At 42.6% G+C, this 18,715-nt stretch overlaps 1 protein-coding gene across 1 annotated transcript in view; it reads left to right on the plus strand.

The window, feature by feature from the left end:
- Nucleotides 1-18,715, plus strand: part of efnb1 (ephrin-B1) — a 57,696-nt gene that overhangs the window by 23,394 nt on the left and 15,587 nt on the right. Inside the window, exon 2 of the mRNA XM_051420584.1 lies at nucleotides 918-1,195. Coding sequence (XP_051276544.1) covers nucleotides 918-1,195 — 278 coding nt within the window. The remainder of the gene's footprint in view (nucleotides 1-917; nucleotides 1,196-18,715) is intronic.

Raw genomic sequence — 18,715 nt, forward strand, 5'->3', positions numbered from 1 at the left:
TTGGCTAACTGGGACAGCAGAGCTGAACCATGTTGACATTTTAAGCCTCAAACAAGTCCAGAACAATGATTCAGCCCGTCTGCCCCCCCATCAGACCGCAACCTCAGCCCATTTTGCTGACCGACTCGCACACATACACACACATGCAGACGTGCATAAACATACACACCACTGCCCAAACACACTGCAAGTACTCAGTGTACCTCCGCCCCCTCTCTTCACACACACTTACACACACACAGTGGGTCTCCTCCTGTTCCCCACCTTTACTGAATAAAAGAGAACAAGGGCTGATCTGATTGAGTTGGCAGCAGAGAGCGAGGTGGAGAGGTACAGTAAGGCCAGATGGATTATCTTAATCCTCCAGTAGATGATCATGGCAGAGGGAAGATGAACCAGGAGGCCTTAACCTCCTGCCTGACCCCTACGCACTGTTTTCTACCAGAAATTCGGACCTCTGAGGTAGAAACAGCGTAGATATTAAGCTGAAGCACAGGTCTTACATGAAACTCCAAAAATATGAAAAAATAATTTGGGGGCATTCTTTGGATGTAATCCTATCTGTAGCCATATCAGTGGCAGCCATTTTGTGTTTGGCCATCTTGTTTCCCTCCTTGTAAACTTTTGGTATGCTTTGATTTGGATCCAAGTATGAGGAAAAAACCTTAGAGGATTTGTGTGAAACGCTCTGTCGACTAACACTGAACAATGTCAAGCTGCTACATGTAGTGTTTTTATGTGGCCAAGTTAACTACGCTCTGCCTAAAAGCCTATGCCAGACAAATCTAAACCCATAACGTCTATAGCTCAAAGTATTAAGACTGTATAAACTGTTGTTGAATTATGTGGCTGCTTTTCCAGACTTCCTTTATTATGTGTTAGTAACAATTTGTCTTCTTTTTTCTGTCATCCCTCAGGTTTCTGACTGGAAAGGGCCTGGTGATCTACCCAGACATCGGAGACAAACTGGACATCATCTGTCCCAAAGCGGACCAAGGCAGAGATTATGAGTTCTACAAGCTGTACCTAGTGAAGAGGGAGCAGGCAGAGAGCTGCAGTACAGTCCTCGATCCTAATGTCCTGGTCAACTGTAACAAGCCGGAGAAGGACATCAAGTTCACCATCAAATTCCAGGAGTTCAGCCCCAACTACATGGGCCTGGAGTTCAAGAAGAACGTTGACTACTTCATCACCTGTAAGTTTGTCTTAAAAGATGATTTATTGTTGATATTTAGCTTTTTAACCTTCGTTTAACCAGAGAAGCCTGACTGAACAATCTGAGTAATAATCTCTGCTTCACACTCAGTTACACACAAACACACGTGGGAGATTCCTAGTAAAACTGCATTTTAATGGCCCCTGCAGCAGTTCCACAGCAACAACTGAAGGTGACGTGCCTTACTTATGGCATAGTGGCAGCTGGCATTCAGGGAGGACGCCTAAAATGTGCAACCTACAATCTTTTACGGACATATACTGAGTACTGGTTTACTGAAATACTAATTTGAGGAAATTCTATTTCTGTCTTTACGTTTGTTCTCCTTGGTTACAGTCATTAAAATTAATTTTCAAAACCCTTCAGAATATCACAGATAAATTAAAACCACTGTACTTTAACTGTTAATAAATGTGTGTCACATGTGACTCAGTGAAAATTAAGAGGCAAGGCCTCAGAGGAGCGTCTTGGCTTCAAATTCAACATCCCTCATTTTATTTCTGGCATTCACTGCCCACACATGAAACATGCATTTAGATATGAAATGTAGTTTTGTCAAATTTAGAGAATAAAAGCAGCACAGTGTAACACTTCAATCTATTTTATTTGTAGGATTGTAGTCTATAGACCAGCATTAGAAGAGGCTTGGTGTCCTCCTCATCAACATCCTCCAGTTTAAACTCCCAGAGGCTTAAAACAGAAACTCAACAGAAGCTTTATCTTTACTTTTACTGTCTACTCTATTAGGGTATTATTAGTGTGACATGAGCATGATGTATGTGTCTCAGTAATTCACAATTCTCTCGGCGTAGTTTTTGCTCTCCTCCAAAAGGAAGGAAAAGGAATCATGTCTTCAGCAGTCACCTGAGATTGGATCTGGTTTTTCTGCTGAAGCCTTAGGAGTTGCATCAACAGTGCAATCTAAAAAACATAGAGTAGATAAGTCATCTTTAAGCATGAAAAGACAGAGTCTATTAGAATTTATCTGGAATTTTATATTGGTATGAGCGTGGAAGGATATAAGGTCTTACCTGTGACTTGTAACTGTTTATATGCCAGCAGAGCTGCAGAGCGCGATCGTATGTGGGTGTATCAAACAGCACCTTTGAAGGAAATAAGATAGTTACTTTTACTTTTTTTAAGTACATCTGAAAATGTTGAAAGTACAACTCCAGTAAAAGCAAAAACTCTCTCACATTCCCTGATGGGTCTGTAGATTTCTCCTCTTCCTTCAAGAAACTTCATTGATATTTTGCTGCTCTAAGTTACAATACAGAACAAAAGAAACTGTCAAAGTGACAACGAACATTTCACAAATATAAGTTCAATGATAGACTTGAGAGTACTCAAACACAGTGGATCTTCAGGCCACCAAGGAAAGAAGTATCCTGTTGTTAAATAAAGTGCAAACCAGCCTTAGGACATTGTAAAATAATGCATATAATCTGTAGAACAATTTGTTCTTCACAACCCCAGTTTATGGTCACAAGAGCTGCCATTAATTATCTGCCATGATTTTGTTATTCAGTGAAATCCTCTTACATATTTTACAGTAGGATAAAGCTGGTGACATTTTCTATTTTTCTAATTGTCAATAAATCCCATGAAAAGCACCAAATGTATATAAATCTGTTACTGAAAATAGTCCCCAGAAAAAATGCATCACTTACTGGTGATTCAGTCCTATTATAATGGTTGAAAAGAATCAGTTTTATAATTTTATACCTGTTGGTTCTAGAGGATACTGTTACGGAAATGTGTCATCTCATTTATACGTTTAAATTATTTAAATGCTGTGTTATCAATCATTTAGTTCCAGTGTCATTTATGTCATTCACATAATTTTTCAAATTAGTACCATAGATTGCAAAATTGTGGATTCACACAGAAAATCGTTTGTGGCTTCGACTTACTCCTGTTTTAGTATGGTCAAAATAAACTACTGTTCCAAGCTATAAATTACTTACAGTATCTGTTTTAAACATGAAACTTTAAAATCGTAAGCTGTTTTTAAAGATTTAGGTCTTCAGAAGGAACAAATGGGCTTGGAGTTGTCACAGATATTAGGAATTCAGAAACTATTCAGACACAGACTAATTGATGTGTTGTTGGTTTTGCTCTTTTAATATGATTTGTTGACCTTAATGAAGTCATTAGTTGGAGGTACAAAGCAAAAGTTGTTTCTTTATCTTGTTAGCTCAGTAGCTACAGAAGCTAACATGCTGTGGCTCAGTTCATAATGCAAAAGACAGTGTTATTCTAGACATTACCTAAGCCTTATCTAATTTTTACTTTAGTTAGTCATTTCCTGCATTTCCTGGAATGACTTGAGCAGTTTTCTAAAATCATAACATGTGTTGTGGTTGATCTGCTCCAGGATACTGTCAGTTGGGAGCTCTGCCACATCTGTAATTGATTCCTCACTGAATCAATGAAATGATCAGAGATGATCGTGACATTAGAGATGCAATGTCTAAACTAACATGCAGCAAGCTGCCTCATGCCAAAGAACTTCTGGCACAGATAGAAGCTCAATAGAGGCTCTGCAGGCCAAAAGAAATGAATGAAGAGAACGTATAATATAAAATACTGTCACATCTTCTATGACATAATTAACCTTTCTTTAATGTGCATCCATTTACACATTTATCATTTTTATCTGAATGTGGATGAAAAATTTATTAAATTTGAAATTCTTCAGAAGATATGAAGTTAAGTCTCCTCCATGTTAAGAAAACAAACCCGAGATATATTCTTACAGTAAAAAATAGCGTCTTTATATCATCTCCCTCTGAAGGAAAAATCCAAGCTTAATTAAAACTCACATATGTTTTTCTTTTGATCTGTAGAAGTTCAATAGATATTTGTGAACTCACCCTCAAAGCCAGAATGCAGGGAAGCATGAAGCTTGTGATATTATCAAGCGACAATTTTTGGGGGCCGCTCCTGTGGCAACATATCATGTGGACTTTAAGAAATATTTCTTTGAGCTTTATTACACCCACATGTCTTTAGACACCTTGGGCATTTTCTGCGTCTGCTAAAAGTTTTCCTAGCCGGCTGTTCGCGGGGCTGCTCCTCATATTGTCTCCTGATTACATCATAAATATTTTAACTAACTCCATTAGTGACATGTGCGTGGGCATGCTTGACTACAGTATGATCCAACATCAAAGAGAAAGCATCAACTTTACTTTAGGTTGAATTTGCTTTCATATAACACTCTCTGTCGTATAACAACATTCTTGCTGATGTGTGTATTATGCAAGTGTTAGAATACTCAACTCGCTCCATAGTGTTTAAGACTGTGAACTCCTAACTAGAGCCCATTGTAAATCCTTCACAAAGGAGGCGTGACGTGCAGGATCCAGCCTGATGGTAGATCATCATTAGGCTCATATACTGTAACGTTCTCGCGTCAGCAGTAATCGGATGTTGTATTTGTCTTGGTATTATGTTAATGTTGTTGTCCTTTGTAACAGGAAGAGCTTGCTTTATTTATTCCACTTCAGCCTGCGCATACACCATGACACACTTCATTTATCATTTAGATAATGGCCATGCGAGGTTGCTATATGGGTGTTATATGTATGTTTTTTTGGGAGAGCATAAGTGGGGCAGCGAACACCTGCACCACACACTTCTCCTGCCTTTCCTGTACGGTATTGTGTGTGTGTGTGTGTGTGTGTGTGTGTGTGTGTGTGTGTGTGTGTGTTGAGGCCCCTTTAGGCCAGCTTATCCCCACCTAGAAGATGTGAGTGTGTTATCCCACCGTCTCTGCTGGGAATGTGGTCCAGCCGGCCAGCAGAGCGGTGTAAATCTGCTCGGCCTATAAAGACCCAGCTTATCTGGCCTGATTAACGGTCAAACGTGGAAGACACAGTTTTAGATGAGAAGAAGATGCATAGGGAGTGGACATTCCACTGAATCTTCCAGCAGTCTTTCTCTTGTCCACCCCCGGTCTCCACTCTGACTCCGCGGCACCGTTTGTCTTTTCCTTGATCATCCCCACCCCCACCCCAATTTCTGCTCCTACCATGGGGTAGAAGAACAGCAACAAAAGGTGTGGGGTAAAGTAAGCAACAAATGGTGTGTGTGTGTGTGTGTGTGTGTGTGTGTGTGTATGTGTATGTGTGTGTCCCGTGCCTTGGCATCACCGCAGGGGATCCAATCCACTTGGTCCCGTCTATTCGAGCCCAGCACTGACAGGAGTTGTGGGGGAGTTAAAGGTCAAAACTCATGGACAGGGGGTCACGGAAACACAGCAGGGGGTCAGTAATGATAACCCTGCACTGATCTAAACCCCAGACCAGCACCAGCCTGTGCTGTCCATCAGCACCCCCACCCTGATGTACACACACATGCACACACACACACACATACATATATACATACTCCTTCCCGCGCCCCTGGTGTATGAGTGGACAAACTGGTTGTATTTCATTGCGTTGTCTAAACACAGGATATGGAATGAGCTGTTTGTGAGGAAAATGGCCGTGCTGTGTTTAGGGGTTAGAGTCAGGAGAGAAGTGATTTTAGACAGGAGGCTTTTAAGGCAAAGGAAATATAATGGAGAAAATGAGCAACAGAGCGGGAAAGAAAGAGAAGGGACAAGCATACATACCCACACCCACATATATACAATATACACACAGTCTTTATGTCCCCAGCGGAGCCCAAAAAAGTCCCTCCATTTTCTCTCCAATTCGCTCCTTGTTGAAATAATGTACCATGACTGCTCTGTGATATGTGAGTCTATGTTCTATATAAGGGTAAGGCCATGAGGCAGTAAACAGAGGCAGCCTGTCGTTATGCACTCCTCTTCTCCCTTGATTTCATGTGTAGTGGGCAGGGTAAGCCTGATCCCTCCTGACAGCTGTCACTCTCCATCCCAGTGTACCATCGTGGACTCTGACACACACCGACTTCACCACCAGAATACTGCAGCAGTGGCACACATGCTATCTCACCTCCAGAAGATTGCCTCAGTAAAATTCATAATGCCCGCTCGCAGCAAACAGCAAAGATGTTTTCATTCTTGGCGCTTAGTTTATTTGACTTTGTAGGTAAATCCACTTCTTCTTTTTTTTTGGTCTGGAAATACAGAGCAACTGATAAGGACTTTCATATTGGAAGATACATTCGTAATGGAAATGCTCTATTTATTTCCTGACATGGGTGCTGACCCAGTCTTTGAAAAACAATGACTAAGAATATATCTTACAAACTGCATGTGACACTGTGGAATGATCTTTCCCCAGTGCTCACACCTGACAGGATTAAGATTAGGATGCATGTTGCATATCCCTAACATTCATGGCCTTTTGCGTGGGCTATTGTGTATCGTTGTTATTTTTTGCTCAACAACCTACACATTGTGAAACCCTCCGTCCAAATACCCCCCCAAGGAATCCTCCTCCATTGGGCAATTTGCATGCAACACCATCTCTATTTGCTTTTACAAGACAGCTTCTTGTCCTCTTATTTGCCCTTGGAAGAGTTAAAGGTCAAGGTTAAAATCCCTGGCCCGACTGCAGCAGATCACTAGATCCTCCCCTGCCCTACATTTGCAAAGACATAAAGACTCCAACATATGTGCACATGCGCGCTCCCACGCAGGTACTCAGTAATAATATGAGCTCAGGAACATGAACACACAATCTGAAGGCTTGTACACACTTAAATAAATATAAACACTGGCAGGCTTATAGCTCGATTTGTTGCAGTGCAATAACAGTAATCTGATTAGAATAAAAGTGTTAAATGTCATCTTTTGGAGTTAACATAAAATTACCATAATCAAATCACAGCCATTTAGAAAAAAGGCAGTTGCATGTGTCAGCGGCGTGTTTGAAAAAAGACAAAGGCATTTTGATTGTCAGATTATAGAGATGCAAATAACTCACACATTTCTAACTCACAATTAAATGAATTTTTGTTGAGAAACGATAACTGTTAACATCTGGTAACCTCCCTCAGTAAAATCACACTGAAATATTTTAATTACAAGCAAGAGACACTGTGGACTCTCCCACATGAAATGTAAGCAGTAACGAACAAAGGATGTATTGTTTTATTGCATATTTAGAAGATTGAGGACATTAAAAATCACTCAGTGATTCAGTCCTATTTTAAATGCTATGGCAAAAAGAAACTCATGAGCTCAGAAAGTGGCTGAAAAGAATCGGCTTTATCATTTCATATCCCTGGATAATGTTAGAGAACTGTATCACCTCATTCATACCTTTGAATAGTTTAAATGCTGTTGTGTTTTTCAGTTGGTAAATTACCTTCTTAAAATTCTTTAAGAACTGGATTCACGTATAAAATCACTTTGGGATTGACTTAAAGTAACTGTCATTGATGTTACAGATTAGAGTTTTAAGCAGTAAGCCTTAACGGATTTCATTTTCAAAGTAAACCCTGCTAACAGGTCAGGTTAGCACCGGTGCAACAGCATGGCCTGGGATAAGGAGATTTAACCCCCCCACCCCCCTGTGAGTGAATATAGCCCAGTGTTTATTAGACTGCCAGTGTAATATATGACTTTCTGCTTGCTTTGCAAATCTATCCAGGCTGCCTCTGCTACTTCTCCTTTGGATATTTCATTCAGAGAGGGTTAGCAGGCACAGCGTTATTGTCGCTGGTTATTGCCTTTCGTTTATTACAGAGGAGTTTGTTTAGAGTGAAGGGGGGGTTAGGGGGGTGGAAGGTGGGTTGGGGGGACATGAGGACTTTCTTTTAGAGGGAGGGCTGCTCACGTGGCTGTACAAGTGAATGGTAACCATTGGTTACGGCTGAACCCGTCGCTGCTAGATGAAGCTGATATATTCATGTATTCATCTCAATTAGTCCGCTCCGTGCATCTTCAAATGCAGACACTCATCCCTCCTCGGCTGTGCTTCATGCTTATCTTATTAGAATATTTTATCCTGCGTGCGATTTCTCCCTCTTCGTCTCTCTCTCTCTTTCTCTCTCTTTCTCTCTCTCTCTCTCTCTCTATCTCTCTCTCCTGCTCTGTCATCCCTCGCTCCGAATCTTCCAAACAAACCTTTCTCCTTCCATTATTCTGCTCTAACATTTAGAAGTTGTGTGTGTGTGTAGGTACTGTGGGAAGTCTGTGTTCAAGTCATTTTTGTTAACTGATAGCTTAGATCTCCTCTCAACACACAGACCACGAGAGACCGCAGAGCTAACTCTGCGGAACAACAACACTGTTGATTTTTGTTTTCGTTTTTATCCTCTCAACTAACACAAACTCTTTCACCCAGTGACTCTTTTCTCTATAAGCAATTTTCAGAAAGTAGCTTCCTCGTTTTCTTTAATTCCATCCGCCATGCAGAAACCATTTCTGTGGTTTTGCAAAACTAAAATAGCTTTAGGCAAAAGGAGAGGAGACATCTTGAGACCGCTGGAAAGATGCACGTTTGGAGCACAGTCCATGGTGATTAGGAAAAGTAAATGTAGGACACGAGAAGATGAGCATCATTGTCCACAAGGCAAATTGCATCGGACAATGGTGTATTGCTTTATAAAAAAACATAAGCGCAGGATAAAACAATGACAGCCCATAATCTAAAACACTCTGGAAATGCATATTTCTCTTTCCATCTGAGATGTCTGAGGTTGTTTGCCCTCTGCTTTGCCAACAACACATATTCTCAATGTCTTTATTCTCCGGCCAATAGCTAAGCTCAAATCACAGCTCTCTGTCTCTCAGATGGAGCTCTCTCTCCCTCTCCGCCATCCCTAGAACAGTGGTTTCTCTTTTCCAAGGCACACTCTGAAATGGCTTTGTTTTCCGACAGCCATTCAGTGGCACCCTCAGCCAGGGCCTGCCAAGAAGTCCGCCTCCCCGAGCTGGAGCCTGGGCTTGTTTACACAAACTCAACGGTGAAATATGGATGTATAATTATAGAGGTTGTTAGTTTTAATGTCGCATCCTTGCTATGGAAACCACTGCATGCTTGGTCAGCTACGATGAGGGGCGGCTGATGAAACTCTGACCGGGGATGGCGTGAACATTTCTGCGGAAAGCGTTTTGGGGGAGCAAGAGAGAAAAAGAAGCTTCTTGATGGAATCGAATCAGTGCCGAGCAAAGCAAACAAACATGAATCACAAGGCGGTGATAGAGATTGCTGTGGTTGTCCAACGCATAAATACAGAGTCTAAATACTGCTCTGCAGGCCAGGACCAAGCCCGTTTCTGTGAATTCAGCTCGGTGGCAAAATGTCCAATGTTCCATTCCAGCGCGACCACAGACACACAAACACAGTAACAGGAACAGACAAACACACAAGAGGCGTGTGTGCACACAAACACACAGGCATAAATAAGCACAAAGCCACATAAGCAAATTCAAATATATATATATAGTCATAAGCTCTCACTAGCATGCAAATAGATGCTCACACAAAAAACACAATGCGTTCTCACACGTCCATCCTCCTTCCCTCTGCAAAGATTTGCTTCCGTAATAGAAGCTGCTGTATGCATTGTGCATTTGTTAATGCACATTCAAGAGAACTCTAGCTTAGCTGAGCGCAAGATATTTTCAGCCAGCAGTCCCATGGGTGTGAACGTGTGTGCTGTCAGAGTTTGTGCATGCGTACCCTGATGGATAGACGGATGGAAGCTGAAAAGAAATCTTCATGTCTTCAAATAAATATGTGTTGTATTTGCGTTCAGGCTATACCGCCTCTCACAGCGAGTTGATGATTTTGTAGACGGAACAATTTTACCTCCCAAACCCACAGGTCCAATTTCTTTCGCTCTTTCTATTCCTCTCTCCCTTTTTTATCCTGCAACTTAATCTCTCTCTGCCTTTCTACCTATTTTCTCTCCTTCTTAGATCTTACCCCCCCCCCCCCTTTCTCTCCTCATCTCTCCTGCACAGTGACAGATCCTTCAGGAAATTGTTTCGAGTCTGCCAGACATTTTTGTGTTGTAGCTGTTTATTTGTGCTGGGGGCACGGGGGTCCGGAGCCCCAGCTTCTCTCTGCTCTCGGGCTAGAGGTTAAGCCCCCGAACTCTTTCACCGCCCTGCGCCAAAAAACACTGATCCTCGATCAGTGTGGCTTTACCGTGTAACCGATACCAGGGATGAGGAGAGAGGAGCACCAGAGAGGATGTAATCAGTGTGTGTGTGTGTGTGTGTGTGTGTGTGTGTGTGTGTGTGTGTGTGTGTGCGTGTGCGTGTGCGTGTGTGTGCGTGTTTGTATATGTGCGTCAGTTGCTGGCTTTGTGTGTATTAGGATGCAATCAGCAGCATTTTCTCTGTGGTCTGCTGTGCTTTCTGATTGGGGTTTTGGCGAATAGCAAGGGAAGGGAGGAAAAGTGTGTTTCTTTTCCTGCTTCTTGTGTTGCATTATGGCCTCAGAGCTGGAGAAGCCTTGCTGTGGTTTGGATCCGCACTCGAAGCTCTGGTGCTTTACACATCAGCTACATCAGACCCTCTATCTATTATGTATCTGTCTGTCTCCCTGCCACCTTATGTCTCTCAATGTCTGTGTGTATCTGTGTGTATTAGAGCTGCTCTGACTCGGCTCCCATGTTGGCTGCAGTCAGCTTTGTTCAGTCACCTCCATGTTAGCAGGTACAGTAGATTCCCCCAGGGTTTAGGCAAACATACACACATACACGGACAAACGCACATGCACAGTCACAGGGACACATGCACGCCTACACATACATGCACTGTCCTCTTTTTCTCTCTCTCTTGCTCTCTATCTCCGTCTTTGTTCTTCCTCTTGCAGATTTTGTTTTTGCGGACAACAGATGGGCTGACATCGACTCTCTCCTAAATAACAAGTACACTCTCTGTCTCTCGCTCTGTCTGTCTCTGACATCTCTCTCTCTCTGTCCATCTCACCGTCTTTATCGTCTCTCTGTGCTGCGAGCTCTTCGCTTGCTGTAAGGACTTGTCAATTATTCGTTTCAGTCATTTGTCAAGCAAAAATCCCAAACATTCACTCTTAGATTTGAGGATTTGCCGCTCTTCTCTTTTACATAATTGTAAATTGAATATCTTTGGGGTTTGGAGACATTCTGAAACATCACCTTGTGATTGTGATGCAATTTTCTGTTTTGTTTTCTGACATGTCATTGACTAGTAAATTAAGCAGTTACTTAAAACAAAATTACATGGTAAAAATTGTTAGTTCCAGCCCTAAATCCTTCCCTTTTGTGTTTCTCTGACCTAATCATCACCCAGCCAGCTTCACTGCCCTGGGGGACAATTTTCTTACCTGAGCCGTAGCATTTAGCTTGTCTCTCCTCGCACTTGCATCATTGTACCGTTTCCTTTTAGTTAGCATACCTCATTGAGTTTGTTTTGCATCGCCTATTTGTGACTGGAAGTGCTGAGCCTGCGGTAAGAGTTATTGTTTGTTTGTTTGTTTGTTTCCCATCTTTGATGTGTGTTATTGTGCAGAGGAACACAAGGCTGGCTCAGTTGTCATAACTCTCTTCTGGAGGCCAGATTGAAAAGGTCAGCGAAAATGATGCTCCTCTCTCCACAGAGGATGAATGGACACAGTGTAGGAGCTCCACACACACACACACACACACACACACACACACACACACACACACACACACACACACACACACACACACACACACACACACACACACACAAACTAGCCTTACACACAAGTACACATGCTTTTAAATTGAAGCACTTTTGCATAAATGCACACACACACACACACACACACACACACACACACACACACACACACACACACACACACACACACACACACACACACACACACACAGCCCCTGCAAGCATATTTTTTACATGCACCAGCACGAGCGGCTGGTTCTCTGAGGATATTTAGTCCTCCGTCGTTCGTGTTCGTTAACTTGTTCCAGGGCTTCGGCTCTGGTTTCCCTCCTGGGGGGAGTTTGCTCATAGATTAGCTCTTTAGTCAGTCTACATTTTTGGAGCCTTGTGGCCTTTGACATGCCACTACTATCTCCCACCACATTCCGATCCATCCCAGCGCTTCTTTTATCAGGCAGTGCAGGCTGATTTGTGGCTCGTGGACCTTTTTAGATCGAGGCGGGCGACTCCTCTCCAGAGTCCAGAGTCCCATATCACCTTTGTAGACAACCACAAAGGCCAAAGAAAAGATGAAGAGGATCAGTTTTATCATCTGTTGGGATTTAGCGAGTGAACCATGGTTCACCTCATGTGATTATCAGTGCAAATGAAGCAAGACGAAAACTTCAATGAGCCTCCTGCTGAGTAACAAGCTCACTAAGAGACCTTCTGTGTGCATCAGTCAGCTGATTACACACTTGTACTACTGACATGGATGTTACTAGATGTTTTGAGAAAATAACTACTGGGATTTATAATAGGCTAAGACACAAAGGCATTGTAATGGACACAATAATGGGATAATCATAGTACTGATTATCTACTACTACTCTCTCTTTCTCTTTAATTACAATAAAAAAGGGTGCTCAGAAATATCTATGTATTGAAACTGAATGAGAACCTTGTGAATACATTTGCTTTGGGAGCAAAATATTTTTCAATTAATTTTCATAAAATGTACCCCTCATATTCTGAATATATGTTGGGAGATTACAGGGCTTAAAATTCTCCGGCACCATGCCAGATTTCAAGCATAGAGCATTTTTTTAATTCATATAATACTTAATTCAATACACATTTCCTCCTGGACAACTTTTCAGGCTCAAAAATATTTTTCTGCTCTAATATGATCTGCGTCTTGCTGTGAGCAATTATGATTAAAGGGGCAATGCATGCGTTTTCCACAGGAGCAATAAGGTAAAAAGTGCTGCTTAGTTTGATGACATGTTGAAGGTTTGAAATGTTCTCAGACTGCAAAAAGCTTGTTGTCTGCAGCCAAATACAACATTAGCTCACCACAAAAGCATTGAAAAATGGTCAGTATAAATCAGTATAAAGACGTGTGTCCTGAGAAAAACCTGGGGTTTCACAAGAATAGAGATTATGTTTAAAGATGATGAATAACAGGAAATTAAAATTTGTTTATTTTTCATACTTTAGTCTCATTGTATTCAAGGTACTTTCCCATCTTCATGCCTCTTAAAAAGAAAAAATTGGTCTTTGTCATTTAACTGCTCACAAGTAATGTCCATGGGCCATACTATGTGATGAGGGATCCATTTTAAGGAATCACGAGCCAAAAAGGCCGGGAACCACTGACATAAACCATTTTAAGTAAGTTAGCACGGCTGCTAATCTCCATTTCTAAGGAAGCACTTTCTGTAGCTGCATCATAACAAAAGTATATTCCATTAGTTCACTGATAAATTATTTAAAAACAAACAAACTCTTCTTTGATATCTATATCATGAAACTAAATGCAAAAATTAATTTGAAAAGTGCTTTTTTAGGAACCTTTTCAAGACTTTTCAGGGACCAAAAACAGTTTGGTAAGATACAGAACAAGTGCAAGTAACAGAAAAGCAAGAAATGCCTAGATCATTTTGATAATACCATTCTGAAATGTATGGACAGATTTTTGCAGCCTCTTCTTAGTTTTCAGGGTAGTTACTCTTAATATTATCAGGTACTTGTCTCTTTTGTCCACCATTTATCTTGGCATTCTCACTCCCCAGCATAAATGATGGTTAATGGAGAATGAAAATTGAATAATATGCTCCATTTCTTTGTGTATAACTTCCCAGAATATTCTTAACCCCGGACTTGACCAGAGGATATGGCTGAGGTGTGCAGCTTTTAGTTTGACGTAGCAGCAAGCAGCAAGCAGCAAGCGATCAGTCAGTTTAACAGAAGAGCCGATAACATGGCAAGTGATGGTGGATCAGAATCTAGTGAAGCTGCTATCTGTTAGAGGAAAGTGAGAACAGGAATACAGGAGTGGAAGAAGTCATGTGAGATGATTGTTGATGTGGATTAGTAGGCATTTGGTTGAAAAGAGTGGGCATCTGGCCGACTAATTTATATGGTAACAGGGAAACACTGGGCACATGATGGGATTAATGAAACACTAATGTGGAACTCCCCTGTCTTTAACAAGGATGAAACTCTGTGTACTCTTTGTTTGTTACAAGCCTTACGCACACACACACATCAGTTAAGCGCGAGATAAACAGTAACTTAGTAACAGTAACTCCCACATGAACAATATTAACCTTTAGCTTTTGAGCTTGTGTGTGTGTGTGTGTGTGTGTGTGTGTGTGTGTGTGTGTGTGTGTGTGTGTGTGTGTGTGTGTGTGTGTGTGTGTGTGTGTGTGTGTGTGTGTGTGTGTGTGTGTGTGTGTGTGTGTGTGTGTGTGTGTGTGTGTGTGCCTCAGCATGTGTTGCATCTCTTCTAACCTTTAGCTCTGACCAATAGGACGATGAAATGCTGGTCTTTTCTCTCTGACCCAGTTTTCCTTCTGCTTATTTCTCTGAACACGCAACATTTCAGCTGCTATTAGTCAAATGATGCTCTGAGAATGTGTGTGCGTGGTGTGTTTGTGTGTAGCTCTCAGGGCATGTTTGTTCACCTGTTAGTTTTGTGTATTCAAGGGCGTTAATGTGTGTGTACCCACTAGGTCTGTGCCAGTTCTTTAAAGTAATCATCTAATTGATAAGGAGTGACGTTCACTGCAAACATAGTTCTAGTCGCCTGAATCGTTATTTTTCCTTTTATGGTTCAGTCTGTGCTTTGAGGTGTATACACAACTGCTGGTCATCTGAAGAAAAAAGAGTTACTGCAGGCTGCTTCTTCCGGCTTTTTTTCCCCTGTTTTTCCTCTGCACATGATTTTTGTAAAAACTGCTGAGCTTTTCTGCGGCTGTAGCTCGATGATATCGGTGAAAAGAGCCATTACAGCCAATTAGCTACTCTGTCATTAGGGAGGGTTGTGTGGGCTACTGGCAACTTCTCCACACAACAGAACCCATTACAGCTGAAATAGCTGGTAAAGTTAAAATAGCTAATATCGAAAAATTTTCCATATTAGGAACAGCCGAGTCGTGGTGAGCTTGAATTTTACAGGCAGTGTGGTTATGAAATTAATATTGGATGCTTCAGCAGCTGTCTCATAACTTTAATACTATATGCAACAGCTTATAGTATTATAACCTAAGTCCCCCTCCCTCAGGCTACAGTGTTTTATTGTGCCAATCGACCCGCATTCAAAATTCTATGATCTGAACTCCTCAGGTGCACACCTGTCAGATTATGTAGGTTTTTTGTCTTAGAAGCATGTGTGCACATTTTGAACAGGTCTCCTTCATTTTGTTTGCGTGGAAGGGGGGAAGGGGGCAGGAGAAAGGTTCAGGATGCAGTGTGCTCTAAGATGAGTCTGTCTACATCTGTCATGTTGGAGTGTGCTCAGTCTGTTCGTGTTTGAGACAGATGACTTGCTCTGCTCCCCAAGGTCCTCCTGTTATTCTGTGTCCTTTATCTCCTACTGATCTGACAGACGGCCTGCGCCGTGTGTGTACTTTTTGTTTGTTTGTGTGTAGGCGTGGGCGTGCACATGCGAAAATTCCACATGTACGTATACCGTCTTATGTGGTTCATTGTGTTTGCGTATACATACAGCAAAATGTCATCCTTTGTCTTTATGTGTGCGCGCGGACACACAGCAAAGTTTTGTGCTGTGTATAGAGGCGTGGGGTTTTGCAGCATGCTGAGTTGGGAAATGGAGAGTGGAAGTGCAACGGTGTAAAAGCTCTGCCCCGTTGGATACACTGGAGAGGTGACACACCGACACCGGCAGCTAAATGATGCAGAAGCTCTCTGTGTCTGCAGGCTATGAGTCTTGTACAGACACACACACATACACACACTCACAGACACTTTGGGAGCTGCTGACAGGTCCTCTGCAGAGGTTAAAAGCTGTCATAAGTAGCCTTGAAGCACTAGCCCAGTGGTGCTGGCCACGGAAGTCCATAATGCCCAACCTCTGGCTCGGTAATCTTGGACTGACTGATGTACAGGACCACACACACACAATCACACACACATACCCACACATACCCACACAAAAAAAAATCCCAAAAGAAAATTCCCACGTTTATACGCATACATGCAGTAATACAAATTCCCACTCATGCATTTATGCCGTCCAAACATATACACACGTTCAAATTCAAATCAATGACACACACACACACACACACACACACACACACACAAACTCGACAGAGAGATGCTCAAATGCACCCAGTCGCACAGAGGCCAAAACATACACAACGAGAGACTCAGGGGAGAGTGTAAGAGGGATGGTGAGTGTGAGTGAGAGAGAAGCAAGCTGGCAGACACATACACACACGCAATCACACTCACTCACATGCGCACAATCCAACACATGCATATGCTTCCTCTGCTTCACTGAGAGAGATCACCTCCCACTTCTTCTTCTTTCCAAACTGAGCTCTCCTCCTCCTCCTCCTCCTCCTCTCAACTCCTCACTTCATCACCTCCTTCCATATTCCCTCGCCGACATATGCACGCACGCACAGACACCCCCATCCACTGCCCCAAACACACACACACACACACACACACACACATACACACTCGCACACAAGTACACTTCAGACAGATCAAGTCTCACTCCTCCCCGGCTTGCACACTCTCTCGTCTTCAAAAAAAGGAATCTCCTGCTTCCTCTCCCCCCTCACCCCACACTCCTCTTTCCATACCCTTTCTAAACACCTCACCCCCCCACACACACCTCTCCACTTCACCTCCCTCCCTCACCCCTCCACAGCACCCCCCCCCGCTATCCCATAGTGCTCTCTGCTGGAAGGATTTAGAGGTACCCTGTAATTTTGGTGCCGGAGGAGCTCTTAAGTCCTGCCTGATCTTCTGGCTACACAGGCAGCCAGTGTGTGTGTGTGTGTGTGTGTGTGTGAATGTGTGTGTGAATGTGTATTTGTGTGTGTTCATGCACATGTCAGTGTGTGCTTCAGTGTGTGTTTGATTCTGTGGGTCCAAGTGCTTACATGTCTGTATATTTTTTTCGCAACTATTTCAAGTGAGGTTGTATTTGTGTGTGTGCAGCCGTGCATGCTTTTCCTTTTTGCTTATGTGTGTGGTGTGTGAGAGAGAGCAGTCTAATCAGGAGGCAGGAGAGGAGCTCCCCCTCTGGCTGTATACCGAAGCAGTGAGCTGAGCAACAGTTGTGTGCAGTGGGCCGCTAACCACCTTAAACCTTGACACTAATGCTGCTACCTGCTTACCGTACATGCAGCAAAGCGGCTCCTGGGAGTAGGCAGCACGCAGTAATATTAGAGCTGCTACATAGTGAAGCTTTGCAAAAACTAAATGGAAAAAGGCTTTGCTGAACATGAAGATGAGAAAATCAGCTGTGTCCATGCACATTAGTTAAAACCACATTTATTCCGATCTAAATTCAATATTGGATTTTCAAAATAGCATGAAGGATGTGCAGCGCCAGCGTCAAAGATATGACTATTTTATATTGTCTGCCAGGTTTTATTATTGAGAAGAAACATGAGAAGAAAACATTGGCCGAGCGGAGCGCGCCTAATTCATCTGCGATGATATGAAAAGTCTGAATGAATTTTCTTTGCCGAGGCCAAACCTGCGCAGGAGGCTATGTGGGAGAGACGGCGGGCAAGAGGTTGGAGGTTGATTACTGATTTCCATTTCTATTTCTAGGACAAAGAAATGAATGGCTGATGGGCTGGGACATCTATTTAGATCCATTTCATTCTACCATAATCAGGCTTTAGCCATGCCCTAATACTCAGGATTAGAAAAGGTTCAAAGTGCAAACATCTAGATCCCCAAGTATTATTCCAGTCTGCCAACCTCACTCTGTATGTTTATGTGGGTGTGTGCACGTGTGTGCTTGCATGCATGCCAGATCTGCTAGGGAGGGTTATCTCTGGAATCAGGCCCATAAACCTAATCTAACCCTCTCTGTGCTCATTCAGGAGTGAAATATTTTGTGCAAATAGGCTCTCTCTTCCTTCTCCCCACTTCGACTCTGGTTTGCTAATGTAAACAAAAACTGAGATAGGAATATCGCAGGTATGAGAAATAGCCATTTCTGTTGTGATGCATGGTTTGATACAGACACACATACCTGACACTGGCAGTGTTTAGCTTCCTGTTTTGCCTCAAATGGATGAAACGGCTCAGAGTGCTGCTGTTTTTCCTTGATGCTAAGTGTGATTGATCAGATCGTGGTTGTGCCTGTTTATGTATTTAGCTTTTTTTCCCCTTCTTTTTTTGAAAATGTAGACATTATTGCTGGTGGTTACTGTGACTACCCGGTGGCTGCTCGGCTCATCTAAGTGGAAGTCTGAATGCTGTGGAGAATGGGGGGGCGGTGTGTGAAAGGTAGCCAATGAATGTCACCTCTCATCCACTTTCTCATTAAACAACCTGCTCTCTGTCTGTCACATGGGCTGTATCTATCCCCTCGTTCGGTGCTTTGGGCAGATGTCGCGCGCGAGAGCTTGCGCATGCACGTAATAGACACAGGAAAGCATGCACGCACA

The sequence above is a fragment of the Dicentrarchus labrax genome, unplaced genomic scaffold, assembly GCF_905237075.1.
Source record: "Dicentrarchus labrax unplaced genomic scaffold, dlabrax2021, whole genome shotgun sequence".
NCBI classification, from domain to species: domain Eukaryota; kingdom Metazoa; phylum Chordata; class Actinopteri; family Moronidae; genus Dicentrarchus; species Dicentrarchus labrax.